Consider the following 22,827-nt stretch of genomic DNA (forward strand, 5'->3'; position numbering starts at 1 on the left):
ATGATGTCACCAGCAGAGGCTATAAATTCTGGTCAATGTTCATTGACGTGTTGCACACATATTCACACCTAAAGCTGTTTCCAAAGCGTTAATTCAGCACAGCATCTCATTCTGCTTTTATCAGGGAAAAAGGATTACAGTTAAGTAACCCGAGACTTACTCCATGCAACTTGTCTGTCATGTTATACAATCTTCTGCAGCCATACGATTACTTTGTACTACATTGGTTCTTTTGTCATGACGCCTGATCACGAGATGAGCAAGAACCAATGAGTTTTGATGTGACGTGTTACCAATGGATTTATTGGTCAACAATGGAGTTAATTAGTGATTTAATGTGAATAATAAGAACATTTCATCTGTTCATCATACAAAGTGACCATATGCCTTCAGAAAACCAGGAATATGACACGCAAGATGCATGGACTACTCTTATGACACTTTGGGTAAGTTTTAAATGAAAGAATCAAAGTGAAAAGTTTAAGTGACATCAGCAATTGCAACATTCTTAAAAAGATATCCTTTGATTTCCGGAGAGAAAAAAAAGTCACGGGTTTGGAATTAAACGAGTGAGTAAATAGTGACAAAAATCTATATTTTTGGGTGAAATTCTCCTTTAAAATGAATTCTATTTAACATGAGTTTTATCTGTCAATTGTATCCAGCTATCCTACATTTGACAGGATTATAGGTGTCTGTTTGAAAACTTCAGTGTCGAGGATTCTGATAAACATTTTCTCACACACAGTAATGTTTATTTGAAATGATTTAAGACAAATTGGAAACAACCTAAATACAGAATACAAAAAAGAAAAATTAGCATTTAAAAAAAAATTCAGACATTGTTTTTAACATATGAACACTTGCTAAAACCAGGGCGTGTGATGAAAGTTTTTTTTTTTTTTTTAATGAAGGCACTATTTTGTGTACCGTTAATGTTGGTTTGGAGCCTTGATCTTTTCATTCACAACTGAACCCTGTGACCCAAAAGACATTCAGAGACAAAGACAGATATAGAGATGACTTCCTTGCAGGGTCTTCTGGTAAAACACACTACAGCAAAAATTGTATAAAGTCCAGGTATAATCAATACACAGGAGGACTATTTATGAGCGCTGAGAGGTCAGTAGTCTGTAGAGACCAATTAACTTGAGATTATACTGAGGTACAAAATTATATCAGTAGTTACTGCTCAAGAAACCCATTTTGAACCATGTCATAGTTTTAGTATTTGTAAATCTGACTCACACTTGCAGAAACAGGTATAAACATGATAAAGGAGGCCTAATCAAACTTCTTCAGAGTTTACAGTTTACTTCACAGTCCTATGCCTAGTAACTGATGAAAAAAAGATCAATAGAAAAGAAATAATAGAAATAAAGAAAATACCAGTGAGATCCCCCCAAAATGTTTTTTTGCAACTATTTGGTCCAATTACATATATATATATATATATATATATATATATATATATATATATATATATATATATGTAAATACAATTTGTACAGATATGACATCTGTTTGACTACTTTGTATCCTCTGGCTACAATACCTTTACTAAAGTCTGTAAACACTTCATGGAATTCTATTCAAAATTAATATACACAATGCAGAAAGTGTTATAAATTCACAAAAACACAGTTAGTAGTAAAATAAGGAGGCGCTCCTAATGTACCAAATGTCTGGTACAAAAAGCAGTACACTTTTAACCCTGTTCCAAATGTACCATTCACAACAGTGACAGATGACCAAACAGTTTCTGACATTTTATTTTTGAAGGCATGATAAACTACGTGAAACAACCCGTTTTTGTCTTTCATTATTTTTCAAGTGTCTTCACTGTTGTATGGAAGTGCATTAAGCATTTCTGGACTCAAAGTGGCTTGACACAGTCTCACTTGTCTGCACTGCGAGAAGCTGTTGAGTATCTCAAAGCACACTGGAAGCCAGGAGGAGGACACGGTCTAAAAACCTCTGTCCCTTAAGGACTTACAGGCATTTGTGACCATGTTCTAGACATGCTCTTCTTCTCTTCACAATGCATGTGACTGAACAGTAATTAAACAGGCCGAAGGACACAACTTTATAATTCGCTTTGAGCCACACTATTACACAATGTCTACTCTAGTTTACTTTAGGATAGATCTTCTCGTAAAAAAAGTTCTGTGCCAGCAGAAAGAGCTCTCCGTCTTTTTCCCTGACGCTGTGAGCACGCACAAACTGAAACTGCTCCAGTGCAAACTCGTAGAACTCGTTCTCCATCTTCCATATGTTGGACTGCTGCAGTTTTGAGACGGACTCTTTAGTTGCCGGTTTCTTCTCGCTTGTTTTCCTCAAGTGAGATTTCTTACCTGCCGGTGAAATCAAAAGCAATAATGCAGTTGTTAACAAAATCAGGCCTTCAATACTTCTGATGTAGTTTTTTTAATGGTGAACATCACTGAATAAATCTTTATTTCTGAGCACCTGAATAATATTGAAACAGGTCAGAGGACTATTTCCCCCATTTACTCCCCAATTTGGAGTGCCCAATTCCCAATGAGCTCTAAGTCCTCGTGGTGATGTAGTGACTCAATCCGGGTGGCAGAGGACAACTCTCAGATGCCTTTGTGTCTGAGACCATCAATCCGCACATTTTATCACGTGGCTTGTTGAGGCATAGTGCGTGTGGAGGTCTCACGCTTTTCTCCGTGGCATCCACACACTGCTCACCACGTGCCTCACCGAGAGCGAGAACCACATTATAGCGACCACGAGGAGGTTACCCATGTGACTCCAGCCTCCCTAGCAACCAAGCCAATTTTGGTTGCTTAGGAGACCTGGCTGGAGTCACTCAGCACACCCTGGATTCGAACTTGTGACTCCAGGGGTGGTAGTCAGCGTCTTTACTTGCTGAGCTACCCAGGCCCCCTATTAGGGGACTTTTAATTACTTTTAATGTTCATAACATTGGTGATTTGTAGTTTTTATTTTTGGAACAGATGTACAAATGTTCTATTAACTAAACTTGGTACTTTACATTTTTGCTTATATCGACCAAGCAACAGTATTCTTCAATGTTTGGTCAATAACAATATATAAGTTATCACAATATACAAATATTTTAAGGAAAATTTAATTTAAAAAGAATTTTATACTCATTTTAATAATTTTTAAATAAACATGTAAACAGCAATGAAATTTATGAACAAAATGGACAGCTACACAGTAAGGAAAGCTCAGACGGAGCGTTTGACGCATGGGAGTGCAAAAGGTCTGTTTGAAGGCGTGAACCCGAGGCGGTTCAGTTTGAAAACAAGCAGCAATCTAGTGGTGACCATAGAAAGAAATCTAAAATGTATCTCTTCAACAATGTACGTACCAGTAAACATTAAAAACACTTCTCCAAGCTCCCTCTACAATTAATCTTTTTATCCTGGGAGAGAAAAGTAATAAAGGACAGGGAGTGAATAATATATATTTTTATTTCACTAGTACCGCCATTCTGAGATTCTCATTGGTCAACGCATGCCTACTTCAGAGTGCGTTGCAAAAGTTTGCAAAAGCAAAAGTTGATATGCTCTCAATTTTTGGTTGCACGTTTTCTGTCCACTATCGCAACCCCTTGTGTTTTTTGTCTCCCTTCTTCTGACTCACCATCCCCATTGCAATCAATGCATTCACAGTGTTCTCTGATGCAGTGTCAACTCTAGTGTGTATTTGCCCTAAATATCAAATTTAAAAAGATACTATTTAATCTGCTAGGCATGACTTTTCTTAAGCCAAACAAAATATTAGGCTTCTCTATTTTTTCATTGTGCTTAGCAAAGGAGGGCACGCCTTTTTCTTTTTATCTTTTTTTTCTAATAAGCTCTTCCACATTCCACAGATTTCTACTGTTTTATCATTTCAACTAGTGTATCACCCACTAAGTGTGCACGATTATTTAGAATTACCTGTCACTTATAACTAGCTTTTCATCTAAAGCAAATAACAGTAAACTTATTGATGGAAAGGTAAAAGACTTGCTCAAGAGGATAAGCAGGTACCTGTGCGGTAGAGTTCTGTTGCTCCTCTGAAGAAACGTGGCAGCGCTGCCTCAAGCATCATTATAAAGTCCTCCAGCTCCTCTGTCACTCCCACCAGCAGATACTCGTTCACCAAATTATACTTGGCCTGTTCCAGAGCCCACCTGCTGCCAACATTCCTGTACATACATATACATTTCCATCTAGACCGGTGATTCACAACCAGGGGGTGCCCAAGGGCAGTGTTCCCAACCTTTTTACTGCCAGGGACACTTTTTATGAATAAAAATACTACAGTACACCACTATCCCACATAATCATCATCGATAGTTTTCCTTTTCAACAACTTGTCCATGTTTTCTGTCCGTCTTAGTAGCGTTTACCTGTAATGTTTGAAATTCGGTCATGTAGGTACGCTGTATGAGGTCACAGGTGGCAAGAGCGCTAACTGGGTAATGAATAAACAACAAATTTTCTTCTTTTCTAATTTGTAGATTTGTTCTTGCAAAATAATTATTGCAATGCAACAGCAAATTTGTATTTTTTTTTTTATGTATTTATTTATTTTGTGGAATTTTATCATTTTCGACAGCACACCTGAAAATCATTCACGACACACTAGTGTGCTGCGGCGCAATGGTTAGGAAACACTGCCCTAGAAATAGTTCACACTAAAACGTTTTAAGACCAAATGTGCAACCAATGTGATTTGAAGTAATTAACATTAGCCACCACTATATTTGATTTAAGCACTTTATTAATGAAATTATTTAAGATTAAAACATACTTCTGTAACATGCAAAAAGTGATCATATGACTTCAAAAGTCTTGGAATATAGTGCATGAGTCATATTGATTACTTTTACTGTGGTATTATGTTTAATTTTTTATTTTTTTTAATTTTATGTTCAGTGGAAGAGAGAAAATCATACAGGTTTTGAGCAACATTAGGATTAATAAACAGAATTAAAATTTTTGGGTGAACTATCCCTTAAAGAAGGTTCAAGGGGGTACAATGGGGTAAACCTATTAAACAGAAAGTGTGACTTAAAATATTTACAGTTTTCGTGTTTAATAATTAAAAAACAATGCCATCTTAAAACAACATCTTAAATAATACCTTTCAGTTCCTTTTAAATGAAGAAACATATTCATGTTTAAGTTTAGTAAATTTGTGTGAATGACACTATTTGTGTGAGGAAAATACGCAAACAACAGACAAGGCTAGAATTATACAAGTGTAAGTTATTTAGTTCATTAACTTGCACTTCTCTCTTTTTCACAATTCTACAACATTCTTTTAGTACAGAACTAAATGCAACTCAGCAATAATTAAATAATATAACTAATAATTTTTCCACAATTCACGGTCTTAATCTTTTGCTGTTAGCTTGCCACAGAAGAACTGATGGTCTTCTCATTAACATTTGTAAAAATGTTAGGTTTCACTAGATTCATACGAGTTAAAAGTAGCACATTTCTGGTTTGATGTCAACAAAGATGTACTGACTGACTGATGGAGCTATGGAGGTACATAAGACAAAAAAATTGGGAAACACTGACATATATGGTTTGAAAACCAATTTCTAATGAAAAAGAACATTGTGATAAGAGAATCAGGCTTCAGACTGAGTCATATTACCCACCAGCACTCAGAGTAATGGCCACAGAAGAACGGGATCTGTAACCAAAGCTTCTCAGGAGCGCAATCAGAACCTCCGGAAGACACACACTCATCAAATGTCTGAAACACAGCGTGACACACAGAATTAATCTCAGGATATAAATGGCGAGAACATAAATTCAGTTGCTTCATCAAAACTTTTCATATTGGTTCAATAAAACTGTAGCTCATTTTTCAAATACTGTTACACCCGAATAAGTTTATTGCACAGTCAGCTGGTCATAATTGCAAAACGTATCCTGACATGAAGCGGAATAAAGAGGTTTATTTTGTGATAGTGACTGGCTTACTGTTCATTATCCTGCTAATTTCATGGATTCTGACCAAATAAAAATTAAGGACAAGCAATTCTGATTTGATATTATAATGTGTGAAGGCCAATACCTTTTTGTCCCCCTGCTTTCGCCGTCTGAGACCTGGCCGGTAATCATCTCCAAACCTCAGAAAGTAGTAGTATGACACCAACCTCTCAATGGGGTCCCGTACAATGTTGATATAAACTGGCTTCCCCTTAAGCCCAAACCTATGTGGAAAAAATATGATTCTTTAAAAATATTCTTCAATTTGAAAACACTGTGTATCATGTGCATACAATAGAAAGCATGTTCTATTTTCAACCACTAGAGTGCAGCAGCACTTCAGTAAAATCTTACGTCTGTGAATCAATTAGCTTTCCAATGGCTGTTTTTCTCTTCAGGTGGGGACAAAACCAAATTTATTATTTAAGGTTATCCTATTCCTAAAGAACAGCTATAACCATGGTACCTGACCAAAAGAGCAATAAAGTATAGTACACAGTCTTTGTAGATGATCATTGAAGAACTCACTTTGAGAAGTCCAGGTAGGCAACATGGCCATGGTAGAAACCTGGTTTCATTTCCCGCCAGGATGTCACATTCCTTACAAACCTCATCTGTAAGCACACGATTATAAATATTAGTCAAATAGTCTCATTAGAACAGTAGTCTCTGTTCACTTTGTAATATATACTGTGGTCCCAAAAAACTTGAATGGAAATTTTGTTTTGTTTGCTAAGTGACATTTATTTTAGAAGAAACAGAAAAAACTCACTTTTTGATCAAAACATTACAAAACAAATTATAAAATTATAAAACAATAGATACAATTTTCCAAATAAAGATATAAAAAAATTTATAAATATAAAAGCGGCTAAGTGGAAATAGCGATAGATACTGTTTGCACCCTAATGCAAATAGTGGCAGATACTATTTGCCATCCTAATTAATTACTAACATATAGTATAGGGGCATCACTGCAGTGTGTTTATTGTGTTTATTTAGAGTCCTACAGACATTCTACACTAACCCCTACCCCTAAACATAACACTAACCCTAACCTTCCCTTACAAAAAATACTATATATTTTTACTACAGTAACCATATCACCACAATGGTATTTTGTAGTAAAATCATAGTAACCACAAAATTAAACATGGTTACTTTATTAACACCAATTTACTGTAGTAACACCATGGCAATCACTTTACACCGATCAGCCACAACATTAAAACCACCAGCCAAATATCGTGTAGGTCCCCCTCGTGCCACCAAAACAGCTCTAACCCATCAAGGCATGGACTCCACAAGACCTTTGAAGGTATCCTGTGGTATCTGGCACCAAGACATTAGCAGCAAGTCCTATAAGTTGCAAGTTGGGGCCTCCATGGATCAGACTTGTTGGTCCAGCACATCCCATTGATGCTTAATTGGATTGAGATCTGGGAAATTTGAAGGCCAAGTCAAAACCTTGAACTCTTTGTCATGTTCCTCAAACCATTTATGAACAATTTTTGCAGTGTGACAGGGCACGTTTTGCTGCTAAAAGAGGCAACTGCCATCAGCGAATACTGTTGCCATGAAGGGGTGTATGTGGTCAGCAACAATCTTTAGGTAGGTGGTATGTGTCAAAGTAGCATCATCATGAATGCCATGACCCAAGGTTTCCCAGCAGAACATTGCCCAGAGCATCACACTGCCTCCACAGGCCTGCCTTCTTCCCATAGTGTATTCTGCTGCCATCTCTTCCCCTGGTTAATGACGCGCACACCCCGGCCATCCACATGATCTAAAAGAAAATGCGATTCATCAGACCAGGCAACCTTCTTCCATTGCTCCATTGTCCAGTTCTGATGCTCACGTGACCATTGTAGGTTCTTTCGGCGGAGGACAGGGGTCAGCATGGACCGTTCTGCGGCTACGCAGTCCCATACGCAGCAAGCCGCAATGCACTGTGTGTTCTGACACCTTTCTATCATGGCCAGCATTATGTTTTTCAGCAATTTGTGCTGCAACAGCTCTTCTGTGGGATCAGACCAGACAGGCTAGCCTAAGCTCCCCATGCGCATCAAATGAGCCTTGGGCACCCATGACCCTGTTGTCAGTTCACCGGTTTCCTTCCTTGGACCACTTTTGTAGGTACTAACCACTGCATACTGGGAACACCACACTAGACCTGCTGTTTTGGAGATGCTCTGACCCAGTTGTCTAGCCATCACAATTTGGCCCTTGTCAAAGTTGCTCAGATCCTTACGCTTGCCCATTTTTCCTGCTTTCAACACATGAAATGCAAGAACTGACTGTTCACTTGCTGCCTAACATATCCCACCCCTAGACAGGTGACATTGTAACGAGATAATAAATGTTATTCACTTCACCTGACAGTGGTTTTTATGTTGTGGCTGATCATTGTAAATTGCATTTAAAAACTTTGGCTTCCACATTCATTTTGATTTATTATTATGTATGTGTTGTATGTGTGATATGCCTTGCGCCCTTCATCCAAGCATCAGCACTATCTAAATCTCAAATAACAGTCTCAAAATAACATATCTGTCATGGGCTGTTGAACAAACCAGCCAAGTTAATACTTAATAAAACCCCCACACAAACACCTTTCAGTGATGTTTTCTCCAAACATCCTCCCCTCAGTCCCACATCTGTACTCCCCGGGGAAGAAAAGGTTGTGACATCTGTAATGTTGAAAGGCTTCATTGCAAAGCTAGACTGAATATTACCTTGGCTAAAGTGCCAACAAATAACACCTTCCCTCCCTCTGCTCCGAGGCATTTTATTTTCTGGATGGCAATGACATGGATACAAATGCAAACACGCAACCAGAACATAACAGCACTTTATCACAGAGAGACACAGTCACACACTGTGTTGGGAAAAATGTTTAGTGACATGTCGAAGAGCAAAATGAAATGGGAATGTTTTTTCCAAAGTAGCACATCCAAACTTGCAAATAAAACAGCTGCATTCATCAGGTCTTGTGATTGACTTGCGTTGCTTGACAAATTGTTCACTTATACAACAATCTATTTGGTGTATCTATTTAATAGGGATGTGCAAAACAACATATTTTTTTTAATTGTGGTTTTATATAACAAGGCTCAAAATCGTTGCATGAATGACTAGTTGACTGAACAATCTTAAGGTAGCCCTGTTTAGGCTGGTTTTGGGTTTATCTGACCCCAGTCAGGAACTTTTCTTAGAGGGCATTTGAATTCGTCACATTCATCGGAAAAATAAATAAATACAAAAAACAGCACAATTGAAAGAGCCATTTTATTTCTTCACTTTTTACCTTAACATGCCATCTCAGAAATGCAACGCAACACTCATGGTGGCCTGCAGCAGTTTCAAATGGGATGAATTTAAAGACTTTTCCAAGGGAGATTTACTCTGCAAACTGCTAAAGCACTGCAGGCTGTCAACATGCTAATGAAGCATTACTAAGAATACAAAAACAAAATATCCTGTATATTTAAGAAATATTACACGAGCAAGAGAGCTGTTGTTCTGAATATCATCACAGCTTTTATTAGTCTGCAGGTAATCAGCCGTGCTGATTTTCAAACCAATAGCATGACGGCAAGTATTGCTTTTACACAACAGTTCAACAAACAAGCAAATAAAATGTAATAACTTGCATTTGTGCATTTCTTCTCTGCCAGTAAAAACAGTTTGTAAATTAATCTTGCATTTATGTTTTTTGAACAAATCATTGTCATTCACTTCAATTGATATGGTCATACAAAGCTCAATGTTGTTTAATTAATCAGTTGAATCTAGGGGTTGCACAGACTAGTTGACTACAACATACACAGCCAACACTTATAATCAAAAGGTAATAAAAGTGTGCATTTATTCAGGTTAGGTTATAATTATGAATGTTGCAGGTCATTTGATTATTGGATCTTTGATGGTCTGACCTATGTCTGGAATGTGGTAACAGAGTTTGCTCATTTATGCTGGCTCCCAGAGGTCAAATATATTTATTTTTGAGAATCATGTGACTAAGACAGAGGGACTGGATGTCAGTCTATCTATAAGGAGTCTAACCAGTTTCTGCTGACCAACTTGACTTAGTGTTTTAAAAATGTAATCTTTGAATGATTGCATTCATGTACTGTAGTTAAACAGAACACCATATCATAAACAGACATTTCTAGAATTATCTGTACTGTTCAACTATCAGAATCTTTAATTGTAAGAGATGTCAGTTCATTTGCATATGCCTATAATTATGGTTAGTTTGAGGTTAAATCCTCAGATCCTCTCATTCTGTCTTTTGCCAAAGGAAATGTGGAGAAATTTGTCTTCAGAAAACTCTCACTATTGATTGAAACTCCACTTTGACTCATGGTCATCATTGTTCAGACTGGTCTCTTTCCTGGGTATAGTTGTATTCCCCTACATTTTACTCTCACTTTGATTAACAACATAATGCATCAATCTATCAACAACAATCTTGCACATTCTCTGTATCTGTATTGCACATGCGCATAGCATTGTATCAACACTGATAACATGAGAACATCCCATAGGCTACTCTTAGATGACACAAATGCAACGCTATCCTGCAACATATGCAAATTTGTCTTCAAAGATATCCAAAATATGAGTGTTATAATGACCTGGACGCTGTTCGCTCCATCAAGAACATGATTAGTTAACAGTCAGAAAGTGCTTCAATTTGGAGTCCAATGACCTTACAGAATACATACCGAATATCACATTTGTGTTGTGACATCTGACATGGATGCTTCAAGAAGGCGATTCAGCAACAATTTAGTTGGTCTGTGGTGGAATGACTTCAATACCTTGTTGAGTCAATATGCTAATTTGTCACCATCTATTGGTTTAAAGATGTAATCTCCAGAAATGATGACTGAATAAATCAGTGAAGGAAATCAAAATAAATGATGAATCAATATCATCACCACTATTTGGAAAGCCATAAACACAGACAAACTGAGTTATACAAACAGAGAAGCATCCCAGTGCTGCTATCCTAAATATCAGTAAATTTGTAATAATTTTTTTAACGTTTACTTCTTAAAATGAGTGGCGTTCCTGTCGTTACATTACTGGGTTTAATTTTAATTAATGTGTCATTTATTGAGAGATTGAATGAGACTTCTATGAGAGCGGAAGTTCACACAGCTGCACAGTTAGTGAACTATATCTCAGCAGTGAGTGAACGAAAGAGAGAGTGAATTTGGACGCTGACGTATATTGAGTGTCAGAGCTCTGGGGCTGTAGCAGAAACATCGCATGCACTTTTAAAATACTCGGGCCTTACTTGTTATTCTTATTAAATAATATATTAATACAATAAATCTTCATACTGTTTGTCATTTTTAATATATACTGTCTGTTAATATAAAGAGTAAACCTCTCTATGTTATGTTAATCAAATAATGATTTGTCAAAAAGTAATTTACTACATTCAGCATGAAATAAAACATTGTTGGAGTGAAGGAAACAGTAAACTCCCAGCTTGTACGTCTTCCACGTGGTAGATTGTGGGTAATTGTCCATCATGGAGTGTACATCAAATGTACACTCGAAATTAGAGTTGTAATAATGAGTGAACAGAAGTAGGGAATGAGTGGCTCACTCAGAATTCAGACACTCCTACAAAATGGCAGACAGCCAAAATAGTGCACCATATAGTGGATGGGGGCGGTTTCAGACATGGCGAGTGTTCCACGACCGGGGTTGGTGCGTACTCTGCGTTTAGAGAGCGGCGGTACTTGCTGTACAGAACAAATTATCTATATACTTATGACACTGAAAACTCTAACTACACTGAAATAAGAATCCACACAGGACTTTAAAAGCTATGAAATGGTGAAAGAAGGCATTAATAAAGCATGATTACATCTGCTGAACTCAGATGAAGATTTTTAGAAGAATTTCTCAGCTCTGTAGATCCATACAATACAAGTGAATTGGTGGCAACATTTTAAAGCTAAACATATAAACAAACATAAGTCAGTATAAATGTAATCCATAAGACTGGTTAAATCAGTATCTTCAGAAGCAATGTGATATGTGTGGATGAGAAACAGAGAAACAGATCACTTTCACATTCTTCTTCTTGTGTTTTTGGTGATTCACATTCTTCTCTGCATATCGCCATCTACTGATGCAAAAAAATGAAAAATATTGATCCGTTTCACACACACACCTATCATATCTCTTCTAAAGATATGGATTTAACCACTGGAGTCTTATGGATTACTTTTACACTGCCTTTATGTGCTTTTTGGAGCATCACAATTTATGCCTACAGAGCTAAAATATTCTTCAAAAATCTTAATTTGTGTTCTGCAGAAGAAAGAAAGTCATACACATCTGGGATGTCATGAGAGTAAATGATGAGAGAATTTTCATTTTTGGGTATACTATTTCTTTAAAGTGATAGCTCAGCCATAATTTAATATTCTGTCATAATTTCCCTACCCTCATGATGTTCCAAACCAGTGTGACCCTTTGTATTATTTGGAACACAAAATATGTTAGATAGAATGCTAGGGACTGACAGTCTCAGTCACCATTCACTTTCAAAATATGAAAAAAAAAAAAAAAGTAAATAGTGACTCAGGCAAACATTCGGTCTAATATCTCCTTATTGTGTTGCATGGATGAAGGTTATATGGGTTTGGAACAACATGATGGTGAATGATGACAGAATTTCCATTAATAATAATAATAATAATTCTGTAATACATGTTATATGTGTATTATGTAATGGAATATAGGGGAGTTAACATCTATTATGTCATTTGTGAAAGTAACGAGATACTCACTACTTGAGTACACTTTTAACTGGATACTTTCTTACTCTTACTCAAGTAATGATTTATGTTAGCTTTTCCTTCTACTTGAGTAATTATTTTTTAAAGTAATGGAACTTTTACTTGAGTACAGTTTTTGGCTACTCTACCCACCTCTGGGTACACCCTCCTTAAATCATGGTCACATTCAAAATTAAATTAAATGATTAAAAGAGAAAGCATAAACCCACATAGTGGAGTTAAACAATCTGAGTCTATTCAAAATATAAATTAAACCTGGAAATAAAGTTTTAGGATTTTGCAGGTCCAATTCATCGAAAAGGGCTACATACAACACACTCTCATGGAGAAATCATAAGGAATCAAATAACTTTTCTAAATTTGTCTAATTCGTATGATCACACTCTACTGATTGGTTAGGTTTAGATAAGGGGTTTGGAAAGGGCATAATATTAATAATTATGTCCTTAATGTCTTTTGCGCAAAACTCACACTTACTTCTGCATTAGACATCCGGGCATTTGCATGTGATGAAACCATACAAATTTATACAAACAAACTTGTATGAAATCATACATAATAGCCAACACATAAAATATGTAAGGATTTTCATGCGACTGGGATGGATAAATAGTTGATCGCCTTTTGATGAGCAAATGGCTTGCACGCGAAGCGTGAGTCTCGTCACACTTTAATAGTGTTTAGCCTCCCATTCAGCTCATGGAAACATGCTGTGTGATCATGAGGAAGAATTATATCAAGATGTAGATTGAAATGTAGGTCATGTGCGAAAAACTTAATATAAATAAAATAGACTGCTCCTCTCTCCCTGTTACTTGCATGCTAAATTAAAAGAGATTACTGCTCTGTGGTTTTGAAAATGTATGACATATAAGAAATATTTAAAATTTTCCACACAATTTCGTGATCAGTTATCAAATAAGCAAATTTGTGACATTAACAGTTAACTTATTTTGTACAAAAGGACAGGTTTTCTTTCATTAAAGCACTTTCACAAGATGCTCTGTGAAAATTATTTCACATGAAGGCTTTGCAAAAATTTTCACTCAAACTGTTATGCAAATAATATAATTTGCAATGAAAAATAAATTATTAAAATAGAAAATGCAAAATAGAAACATTTTCACAAGTGGACTCAAATTTCATAAAATCAAACTTCTGGTGGGGTGGGTCGGCACAGCCGTTGACCAGGAAAATAAAAATGGCACTCCATGTCAAAAAGGTTGCTGACCCCAGCTGTAGTATACACACTCAGTGATCACAGGTTCACTGTGGTGGGCACAGGTTCACCAAAACTGGACAGTTAAAAACTGGAAAAACATAGCCTGGTCTGATAAATCTGAGGTACACAGATGGTAGGCCCACTGCAGCCTCAGCTTTCTGTTCTTGGCTGACAGAAGTGGAGCCCAACGTGGTCTTTTGCTGTTATAGCCCATCTGCCTCGAGTTTCGACATGCTGTGCATTCTGAGATGCAGTTCTGCTCACTACAATTGTACAGAGGGTTTACCGAGTTACTGTAGACTTTCTGTCTGGCCATTCTCCATTGAACTCTCTAATCAACAAGGTGCTTCCGTCCGCAGTACTGCCACCGATTGGATGCATTTTTGACACCACTCTGAGTAAACTATAGAGACTGTTGTGCATGAAAATCCCAGGAGATCAGCTGTTACAGAAATACTCAAACCAGTCATGGTCAAGAGATCACATGGTCAAGAGATCACATTTTTCCCCATTCTGATGGTTGATGTGTATATTAACTGAAGCTCCTGACACGTATCTGCATGATTTTATGCACTGCACTGCTGATTAGATAATCAAAAGAATAAGTAGGTCTACAGGTGTACCTATTAAAGTTTTTGGTGTTTTCATATATTTGGTATATGTATATATATATATATATATATATATATATAGTTGTATTAGAAAGATGGACGTGTAAACATATGAAAAATTCTAGATAAACTACTAAACCTCCCTAATCAACTAGTTGTATATTGGACAACTAGAATAATAGTTTATTCTTCTCGGTTCAAGCTTGTTCAACACAGCTGTGAAACTGCTCGCTACATAGTCACTGCAGCAGTGTGGATATTGACAAAGGGTTATGAATAATGGAGGAAGAGTCAGAGATGAGACAGCTTGTTAGAGGGAGCATGTGGCAGAGACAGTGCCGCTGTGCTGACATCACCTGGCCTGTCAGAGTGAGAATGAAATGGCAAGCCAGAGAGCCAAAGACCATCACACTGCCATCAGTACAAGTCCCCTACACCCCTGCACTCTGCTCCAAACTGCAAAATAGCTTTCTTTTGAGCATGCCTGTGAAATGTGCATTTCAGCTGTTACATTCACTGCAGTATGCTATATTTGGCAATTCCATTTAATTATTGTACAGTGTAAACATGTTTAAGAATGATAAGCTAGTTTTAAAACTGACAGGCTGTAGGCAAAAATACTAATACAATTATTATTATTATTTTTAAATGTAAATTTTTTATCAATTTCCTGATATTTGCTGAAGGACTGGCTGAATTTAAACATACACTTGGTCAGAGTGTCATGACCCAGTGGTACCTCGAATGAAGTGTGCTTCATGCAGGTGATGCATACCCAAGTTTGGAATGCAACCAGATGTCCTTATCTCATCCCCAAAAATGTCTTGTCCGCCTTCACTATTCTACTCTAATAAAGAGGCAGACTAAACTTGAGCTATGTTCCGAACAGCATACTCCTTGAATTAATATATAATAATATATTACAAAGAGTATATATTATTATTATTATTATATAATGTGCATTAATACCGGGACGACATATACATATGCCAAATATGCAGCAGGGCTGGGGATTGCCACAGTCCTCCAGATTCGATATTACAATGACATTTATTGCCGATTTGACAAATATTGCGATTTTTAAAGTACTGTGATTTGCTGTTTTAATATATTTCGCTGAATTAACTCCTTTTTCTCTGCAAGAAATGTCTATTGAACAACAATTGTGTCTGAAATTAGATTTGTTTCACCCTGTAATACAGAATTTACTGGTAGGGAGGAAGGGATGTGCAAAACTACCAATCGTCCAGTCAGTGTCTGAGTAGAATGGTGCACTTTAATGTGCTTATACACATACAGTACGACACGCTTCAATATAACCAGCTACTGATTCAGAAGTGCACAGCTGTTAAATTCTAAATATTACAGGGGCACAACATGTAGTTCTTGGCATCCAACAGACTGAGACAAAATCTGCAGAATTACTCCTAAAAAAAAAATACTCTCCACAGCACCTGATAAAAAAAACCTCTTGATAATAACAGGAACATTGATCACAGCAGAGGATTTGAAGTCCAACAGTGAACAAGCAACACTTTGATGGCTGCAACAGCGGTGCATTAAAGGACTGAACATGAATAATTAAAGAGACAAAACCTGTTCATGTTGAACTTCCTATATTTATCAATCAATCATTGTATCAGCATTAAGCTAAACGTCTAGGTTATTGTAACACCCGTTCCCTGATGGAGGGAAAGAGATGTTGTGTCGAGTGAAGCGCCACTAGGGGACTTTCTCACAGGACTCGGTTATCTCTGAACTTGAGAAAAACCCAATGAGAATTTGGCAGACAGAATTTGCATGTCACTCCCCCAGACATACAGGTTTAAAAGGAGGGAATCATGCCTCTGTTCATTCAGGTTTTGCACTGAGGAGCCGAGAATAAGGTTCAGCCATTGCAGTGGCTAGGTTCAGCATTATGGCGAGGTTACAAATACTCACTACGACGTTGTGTTGAGTGAAGCAACACTAAGGGTTCCCTATTCAGTCACGCCATGTGCTGAACTGTGTAGATCTGCTGCTGATGCAGGTGCGGGCAGGCAGTTGCATGCCAAAGCGACAGGCTGCGTCAGACTGCACGTACCCTTCCCCAACGGCCCATAAAATCTTCATAAACTTTTTTGTTCCCGACATTCCGAAGGGGGGAACAAAATGACGTGCCAAGCATGGGAGCAGGCCGTGTCAGCAGAGCCTTATATCCTTCTATGTTTCTCACATAGAGTTAAAGTGGCTGGGGCCATCTTAACACTATCACACGCACCAGGGAAGGCGTTCTTTTCCAACTCCTATTCTTTCAGGGGGGAAAGACCCTGCGGAGACCACCACCTGCCCAGGCTAAAGAGTGGCGAAATACGTCATATGGGTTTTCAGGCCAAACGTGGAAATGGTGCGGTGGAAAATCCTACCTGCTGCGAGGGAGGAGATACTACAAATATGGCGACCGGGGGCAGCGGGGACTGCCGAAGGGAGACGCGGTTCCGCCCGCAGGGGGACCGTAAAGTGGAAAATAAACACAGGGGGATTAATCCACAATGGTGACGTGACTGTATGTTCTTGGCTCCAGACTGCCATGAGAACGTCATGTGGGGGCGCTGGTTAGGTGACCAAAGGAGTGAGGGAACCGCTCTCTTTCTCCTGGCAATGCGGGTAACGTGGCCCGAGCGGAGTGAGGCAAGAGGTTTCCCTCTCGGCCCTCCACCGGGGGATGGAGTGGCCCAGATACCAACTCCACAGCAGCCATCTCGCTCCTTGGTTTTTTCATCTCAGGAACACTTGAGAGCCTTCTGGGTCCCGGTAGTGGTTCGTAAGAGGGGGGCATCAGCTTCCTGCGGGGAGCTCTATGCTGGGGCTGAAAGCTGGGCCCAGGTCGAAGCAGAGCTGACTGTTGTATAGAAGCTGCAGGAGGACACCCTCGGTGAGCTGATGGAGCACGGCTCACGCTGGCGTGGCAGCGAAGCATGACGTGGGAGATGGCCTCTGTCTGCTTCCTCACTGCCAAAGACTGCTGGGCAGAGTCTTCAACAGTGTCGCCGAATAAGCCGAAAGCTCTGCCGTCGAGGGTAGTGAGAGTGGAGGAGCGAGGAAGCCGGTTTCAGGCAGTAAAAGGTGCCCTCTACGGCTTCGTCAACTCGTCATGCACCTCCGCGTGGCTGTGAGCGGCGCCCTAACCCGAAGAACCAATCACCTAGCTGTGAGGGGTGGATGGAGGGCCCAGGCAAGCATAGCGAACATCTGCGAGACAGGCTCAGACCGGACAGCCCAGTCGAGTCATCAGCAGCAGACGCTGCAGTGACACTCTCCAATGCAGTGGGGAAATCATCATTCAGCTCGCGGGGTTCAAGGGAGTAAACAGACTGGCTGTGAGGTGAGCCGCTCTCACCTAGAGCCTGAAAGGAAGCAAACGAGCGAGCTGGGGGCGGGTGGTTCGTGGGGATTTACCTGGCAAAACAGAGCCCGCTGCACTCCCCAATTTGCCTTCATCGCAGACCGTGCTTCAGTGGCTTTCTCTGGGAGGAAAGAAAGCTGCAACCACAACGTTGCCATGGTTATGTTCTCGTACTGAGAACATGAACCATTCATAAAATTCTGCCTGCATGTGATCGCAGCCCAGACACGTGAGGCAGCTCTTATGACCGTCAGAAGCGGAGGGATATCTGCCGCATCAAGGAAATACACAAAGGTGGAAAGACACTTGAAGCTGTTTGGAAACATCACTTGAAGCTGTTTGGAAAGTTTGGAGTGCATCTGGACTGTAAACTGTGCAATTCTTCCTCAACTAAGTCAGGCACGAACTGCAGTGCTGCTCTCGCACATCATCATTTGAGTTTAATATGATCTCATGTTACGTTAAATGAGATCAAACGACTAATCGACAATTTTTTATTGTCGATAATGCAGACTAATAGTTTCAGCCCCACTCTGCAGTGCTGAAGTCTCTTAGTAGAATTGTTGATATGCAAATTTTAATAAATAATTAGAAATACATTTCCGATCGTGAATAACTCTCTTTTTTCTCGTTCAAAGCATAAAAGAAGGTCAATTTGGCACCATCTACTGGCACAAAAGCTTAATTTGCAACAAATGGACAATGAATAAATCAATTAAATAATCTGAACGAATGTTTTTGGTGAACAGATTTACAGTCAGGTCCATAAATATTGGGACATCGACACAATTCTAATCTTTTTGGCTCTATACACCACCACAATGGATTTGAAATGAAACGAACAAGATGTGCTTTAACTGCAGACTTTCAGCTTTAATTTGAGGGTATTTACATCCAAATCAGGTGAACGGTGTAGGAATTAGAACAGTTTGTATATGTGCCTCCCACTTTTTAAGGGACCAAAAGTAATGGGACAATTGGCTGCTCAGCTGTTCCATGGCCAGGTGTGTGTTATTCCCTCATTATCCCATTTACAAGGAGCAGATAAAAGGTCCAGAGTTCATTTCAAGTGTGCTATTTGCATTTGGAATCTGTTGCTGTCAACTCTCAATATGAGATCCAAAGAGCTGTCACTATCAGTGAAGCAAGCCATCATTAGGCTGAAAAATCAAAACAAACCCATCAGAGAGATAGCAAAAACATTAGGTGTGGCCAAATCAACTGTTTGGAACATTCTTAAAAAGAAAGAACGCACCGGTGAGCTCAGCAACACCAAAAGACCCGGAAGACCACGGAAAACAACTGTGCTGGATGACTGAAGAATTCTTTCCCTGGTGAAGAAAACACCCTTCACAACAGTTGGCCAGATCAAGAACACTCTCCAGGAGGTAGGTGTATGTGTGTCAAAGTCAACAATCAAGAGAAGACATCACCAGAGTGAATACAGAGGGTTCACCACAAGATGTAAACCATTGGTGAGCCTCAAAAACAGGAATGCCAGATTAGAGTTTGCCAAACAACATCTAAAAAAGCCTTCACAGTTCTGGAACAACATCCTATGGACAGATGAGACAAAGATCAACTTGTACCAGCGTGATGGGAAGAGAAGAGTATGGAGAAGGAAAGGAACTGCTCATGATCCAAAGCATACCACCTCATCAGTGAAGCATGGTGGTGGTAGTGTCATGGCGTGGGCATGTATGGCTGCCAATGGAACTGGTTCTCTTGTATTTATTGATGATGTGACTGCTGACAAAAGCAGCAGGATGAATTCTGAAGTGTTTCGGGCAATATTATCTGCTCATATTCAGCCAAATGCTTCAGAACTCATTGGACGGCGCTTCACAGTACAGATGGACAATGACCCGAAGCATACTGCGAAAGCAACCAAAGAGTTTAAGGGAAAGTATTGGAATGTTATGCAATGGCCAAGTCAATCATCTGACCTGAATCCGATTGAGCATGCATTTCACTTGCTGAAGACAAAACTGAAGGTAAAATGCCCCAAGAACAAGCAGGAACTGAAGACAGTTGCAGTAGAGGCCTGGCAGAGCATCACCAGGGATGAAACCCAGCATCTGGTGATATCTATGCAATCCAGACTTCAGGCTGTAATTGACTGCAAAGGATTTGCAACCAAGTATTAAAAAGTGAAAGTTTGATTTAAGATTGTTAATCTGTCCCATTACTTTTGGTCCCTTAAAAAGTGGGAGGCACATATACAAACTGTTGTAATTCCTACACCGTTCACCTGATTTGGATGTAAATACCCTCAAATTAAAGCTGAAAGTCTGCAGTTAATGCACATCTTGTTCGTTTCTTTTCAAATCCATTGTGGTGGTGTATAGAGCCAAAAAGATTAGAATTGTGTCGATGTCCCAGTATTTATGGTATCATCAAATCTAATTTAATGCTTTTTAATGCCTTTTTTAATGCCATTTTTAACATTTTTAATGCCATACATGACCCATGACTAATCACTAATAATAATATATATATATATATATATATATATATATATATACACACACACACACACAATGATGCAATGATGATAATCTTGGATATTTGAGACAATCGAATACACGTGACCTACTTCAACTATAACCACAAATTCTATCAGTCTGGACAGTGAAGGAAAAACTCTGAACTTTTTAAGGCTAGAAATTAATGTATGCAAAATTCAAGTGCTATAGAAATTACACAGTTTTAATCCATGTGCCTCAGTTCGCTCACTTTTATTTCCAACTCTGACTCAACATTTTTCAATTCATTTCATTTGTCCTTGTATCTCCTCATAGTATTAGATTTTGTAATCATTTGAGCCATGAGTGTGTTAAGATTTGTTTTTGGCCTGCTCAGCTAGTTGATCTACATCATTCTGAAGGATTCTGCAGCATCGAATTCGAACCAAACGCTGGTCAAAGTTAGATCGATTTTCCTTTGGTAGTGGTCACTACAGCAGCAGTTGTGGTGGTAGTAGTAGTTGCTGAAGATGTTACTTTGTCGGTGACGGCGAAGTAACTTGAGATAGTTAATTGCTGTCTGCCTTTTACAGCCGATTTGTGGCAATTGGACTGCATATGAGAGTTAACGGCTCCATGTTGACAACCAACGGGCTGCAACCATGTCCTAAATTATTTGTCTTCTAGCCACATTTGCTGGAATTTGCACTTACCCATTTCTTTGCAACTTTACTAAATTTACATTCTCTGTTCTAACTCCTCCAGGTCCCAGCCCGCCGCTGTCCAAACATCCGGCATTACGTAAATTTTGCACCGGCCGGAGGCAATTACCAAATTGGATCCACGTGTTTATCACACCAATGTACATATTTTGCGACAGCAAATCAAAGTTATTAATTGTGAAGCCTATATTCAAAATAAATTGGTAATATTATTTTTTCAAAACTATCTAAAATGTATAATGCCTGTGGGAATAACATTTAATGCTTTTTAATGCTATTTAAGGCCCTCCGGAAAAACCCTGATAAAGTATCAACTCCCTGGGTGTGTGTGATTTAATGGCCATGTTACCTGGTCCTGTAGGGACATGACTGGGTTGTTTTTGGTTGTGTTAATGTGGAGAACATGAAAGCGGTTCTTCCCACACAAGTCATATGCGATGTTGGTGAAGGAGGTGCTTGCAGTCTTGGGCACCCGGTTATAGATGATAACCAGATCGTCACCATCAGCCAATGCTGGAGAGTCCCGTAGGCTGTCCCGCGTCTGTCTCTGCTCCTCATGTCTGGCCATGTTGCGCTCTGCAGGAGAGAGAATCAACATCACATTTACAGTCATGCTTTTGTCAAACAGAAACATATGGAACACATATTGTAAGACTATGCTGTGAATAACCTAACTTTAAGTCTCAAATATCACAATTTCACAACTGCAAGAATAGGGTGTATAGATGGATAGAGTTGCATGAATATACATATTTGAGTTAACAATTTTTTAACGTGCTTTTCCTAGAAACGTTTCTACAACATTTGCTACCACATTTTTTGTTTTTATGTCTGTAAACTAATACGGAGTTAAACTTTATGAGAAGTTTTATTTTAGAGTGAATGCAGATTTTTAGAGGGTAGAAAACAGATTGTGCATTAATGTGTCAGGGAGAGAGCGCGAGAGAAATACAGTCTATAAATTTGGGGCAGCTAAATATCTGTAAAGGTTCCCAGCATGTCCCGTCAGCCACATGTTGATTTAAACAGGTAAACAGCACCAGGATTAAAAGCTTGAATAATGGAGCGAGAACAGGCAACAAAGCAAGCTGTTTTGGTTGTATCATCTTTATGTACTAACACTCTCAAGCACAATAACTCCACTGCCAGTATGAAGATGTCAGGAGAATTCTGCACCATAAAGTCCCTCTTCGTTCTATTTCTTTCAATGGCCTACACCTTCAGAGACAGTAGGAATGTTTAGAAATGAAACCTTTTTCCTATTTTTACTATTATTATTACATTTGGGTACTGCTCATCACCCAGATAGCAATGTGACATTGATACAATGTTGATTTACGGTCCAAACCATAATTTTTTGTTGAGATTGAAATCTCAATGTATAAAGTATGCTGGATCAACATTGAAATTTCGATGAAATCCAGCAGTGCACATGGCTGCTTACCTAGTTTCCATCCACTTTTCATGCTGTTGTATTATCGGCAAAGTGAAAATGCGTAAAAAAATGTTGGCAAAATTTGCCGTCTTCTGCCTGTTTCCATTCAAATGGCCTTTTATCCATAAAAATGGTGTGCTTGATGACGTAATGCCTATTATCGA

The 22,827-nt window shown here is 38.8% G+C and overlaps 1 protein-coding gene across 1 annotated transcript in view; it reads right to left on the reverse strand.

The window, feature by feature from the left end:
* Window positions 1-429: 429 nt before the first annotated feature.
* The window catches only part of LOC127653854 (heparan sulfate 2-O-sulfotransferase 1-like), a 123,265-nt gene continuing 100,867 nt past the window's right edge, over window positions 430-22,827 (reverse strand). The window contains exons 2-7 of the mRNA XM_052140643.1: window positions 21,578-21,804; window positions 6,522-6,607; window positions 6,079-6,217; window positions 5,657-5,754; window positions 4,032-4,189; window positions 430-2,354 (exon numbers count right to left, since the gene is read on the reverse strand). Of these exons, the coding sequence (XP_051996603.1) occupies window positions 2,128-2,354; window positions 4,032-4,189; window positions 5,657-5,754; window positions 6,079-6,217; window positions 6,522-6,607; window positions 21,578-21,804 (935 nt within the window). The 3' untranslated portion in view covers window positions 430-2,127. The remainder of the gene's footprint in view (window positions 2,355-4,031; window positions 4,190-5,656; window positions 5,755-6,078; window positions 6,218-6,521; window positions 6,608-21,577; window positions 21,805-22,827) is intronic.

Source organism: Xyrauchen texanus, chromosome 13 (genome assembly GCF_025860055.1).
Source record: "Xyrauchen texanus isolate HMW12.3.18 chromosome 13, RBS_HiC_50CHRs, whole genome shotgun sequence".
Lineage (NCBI taxonomy): Eukaryota > Metazoa > Chordata > Actinopteri > Cypriniformes > Catostomidae > Xyrauchen > Xyrauchen texanus.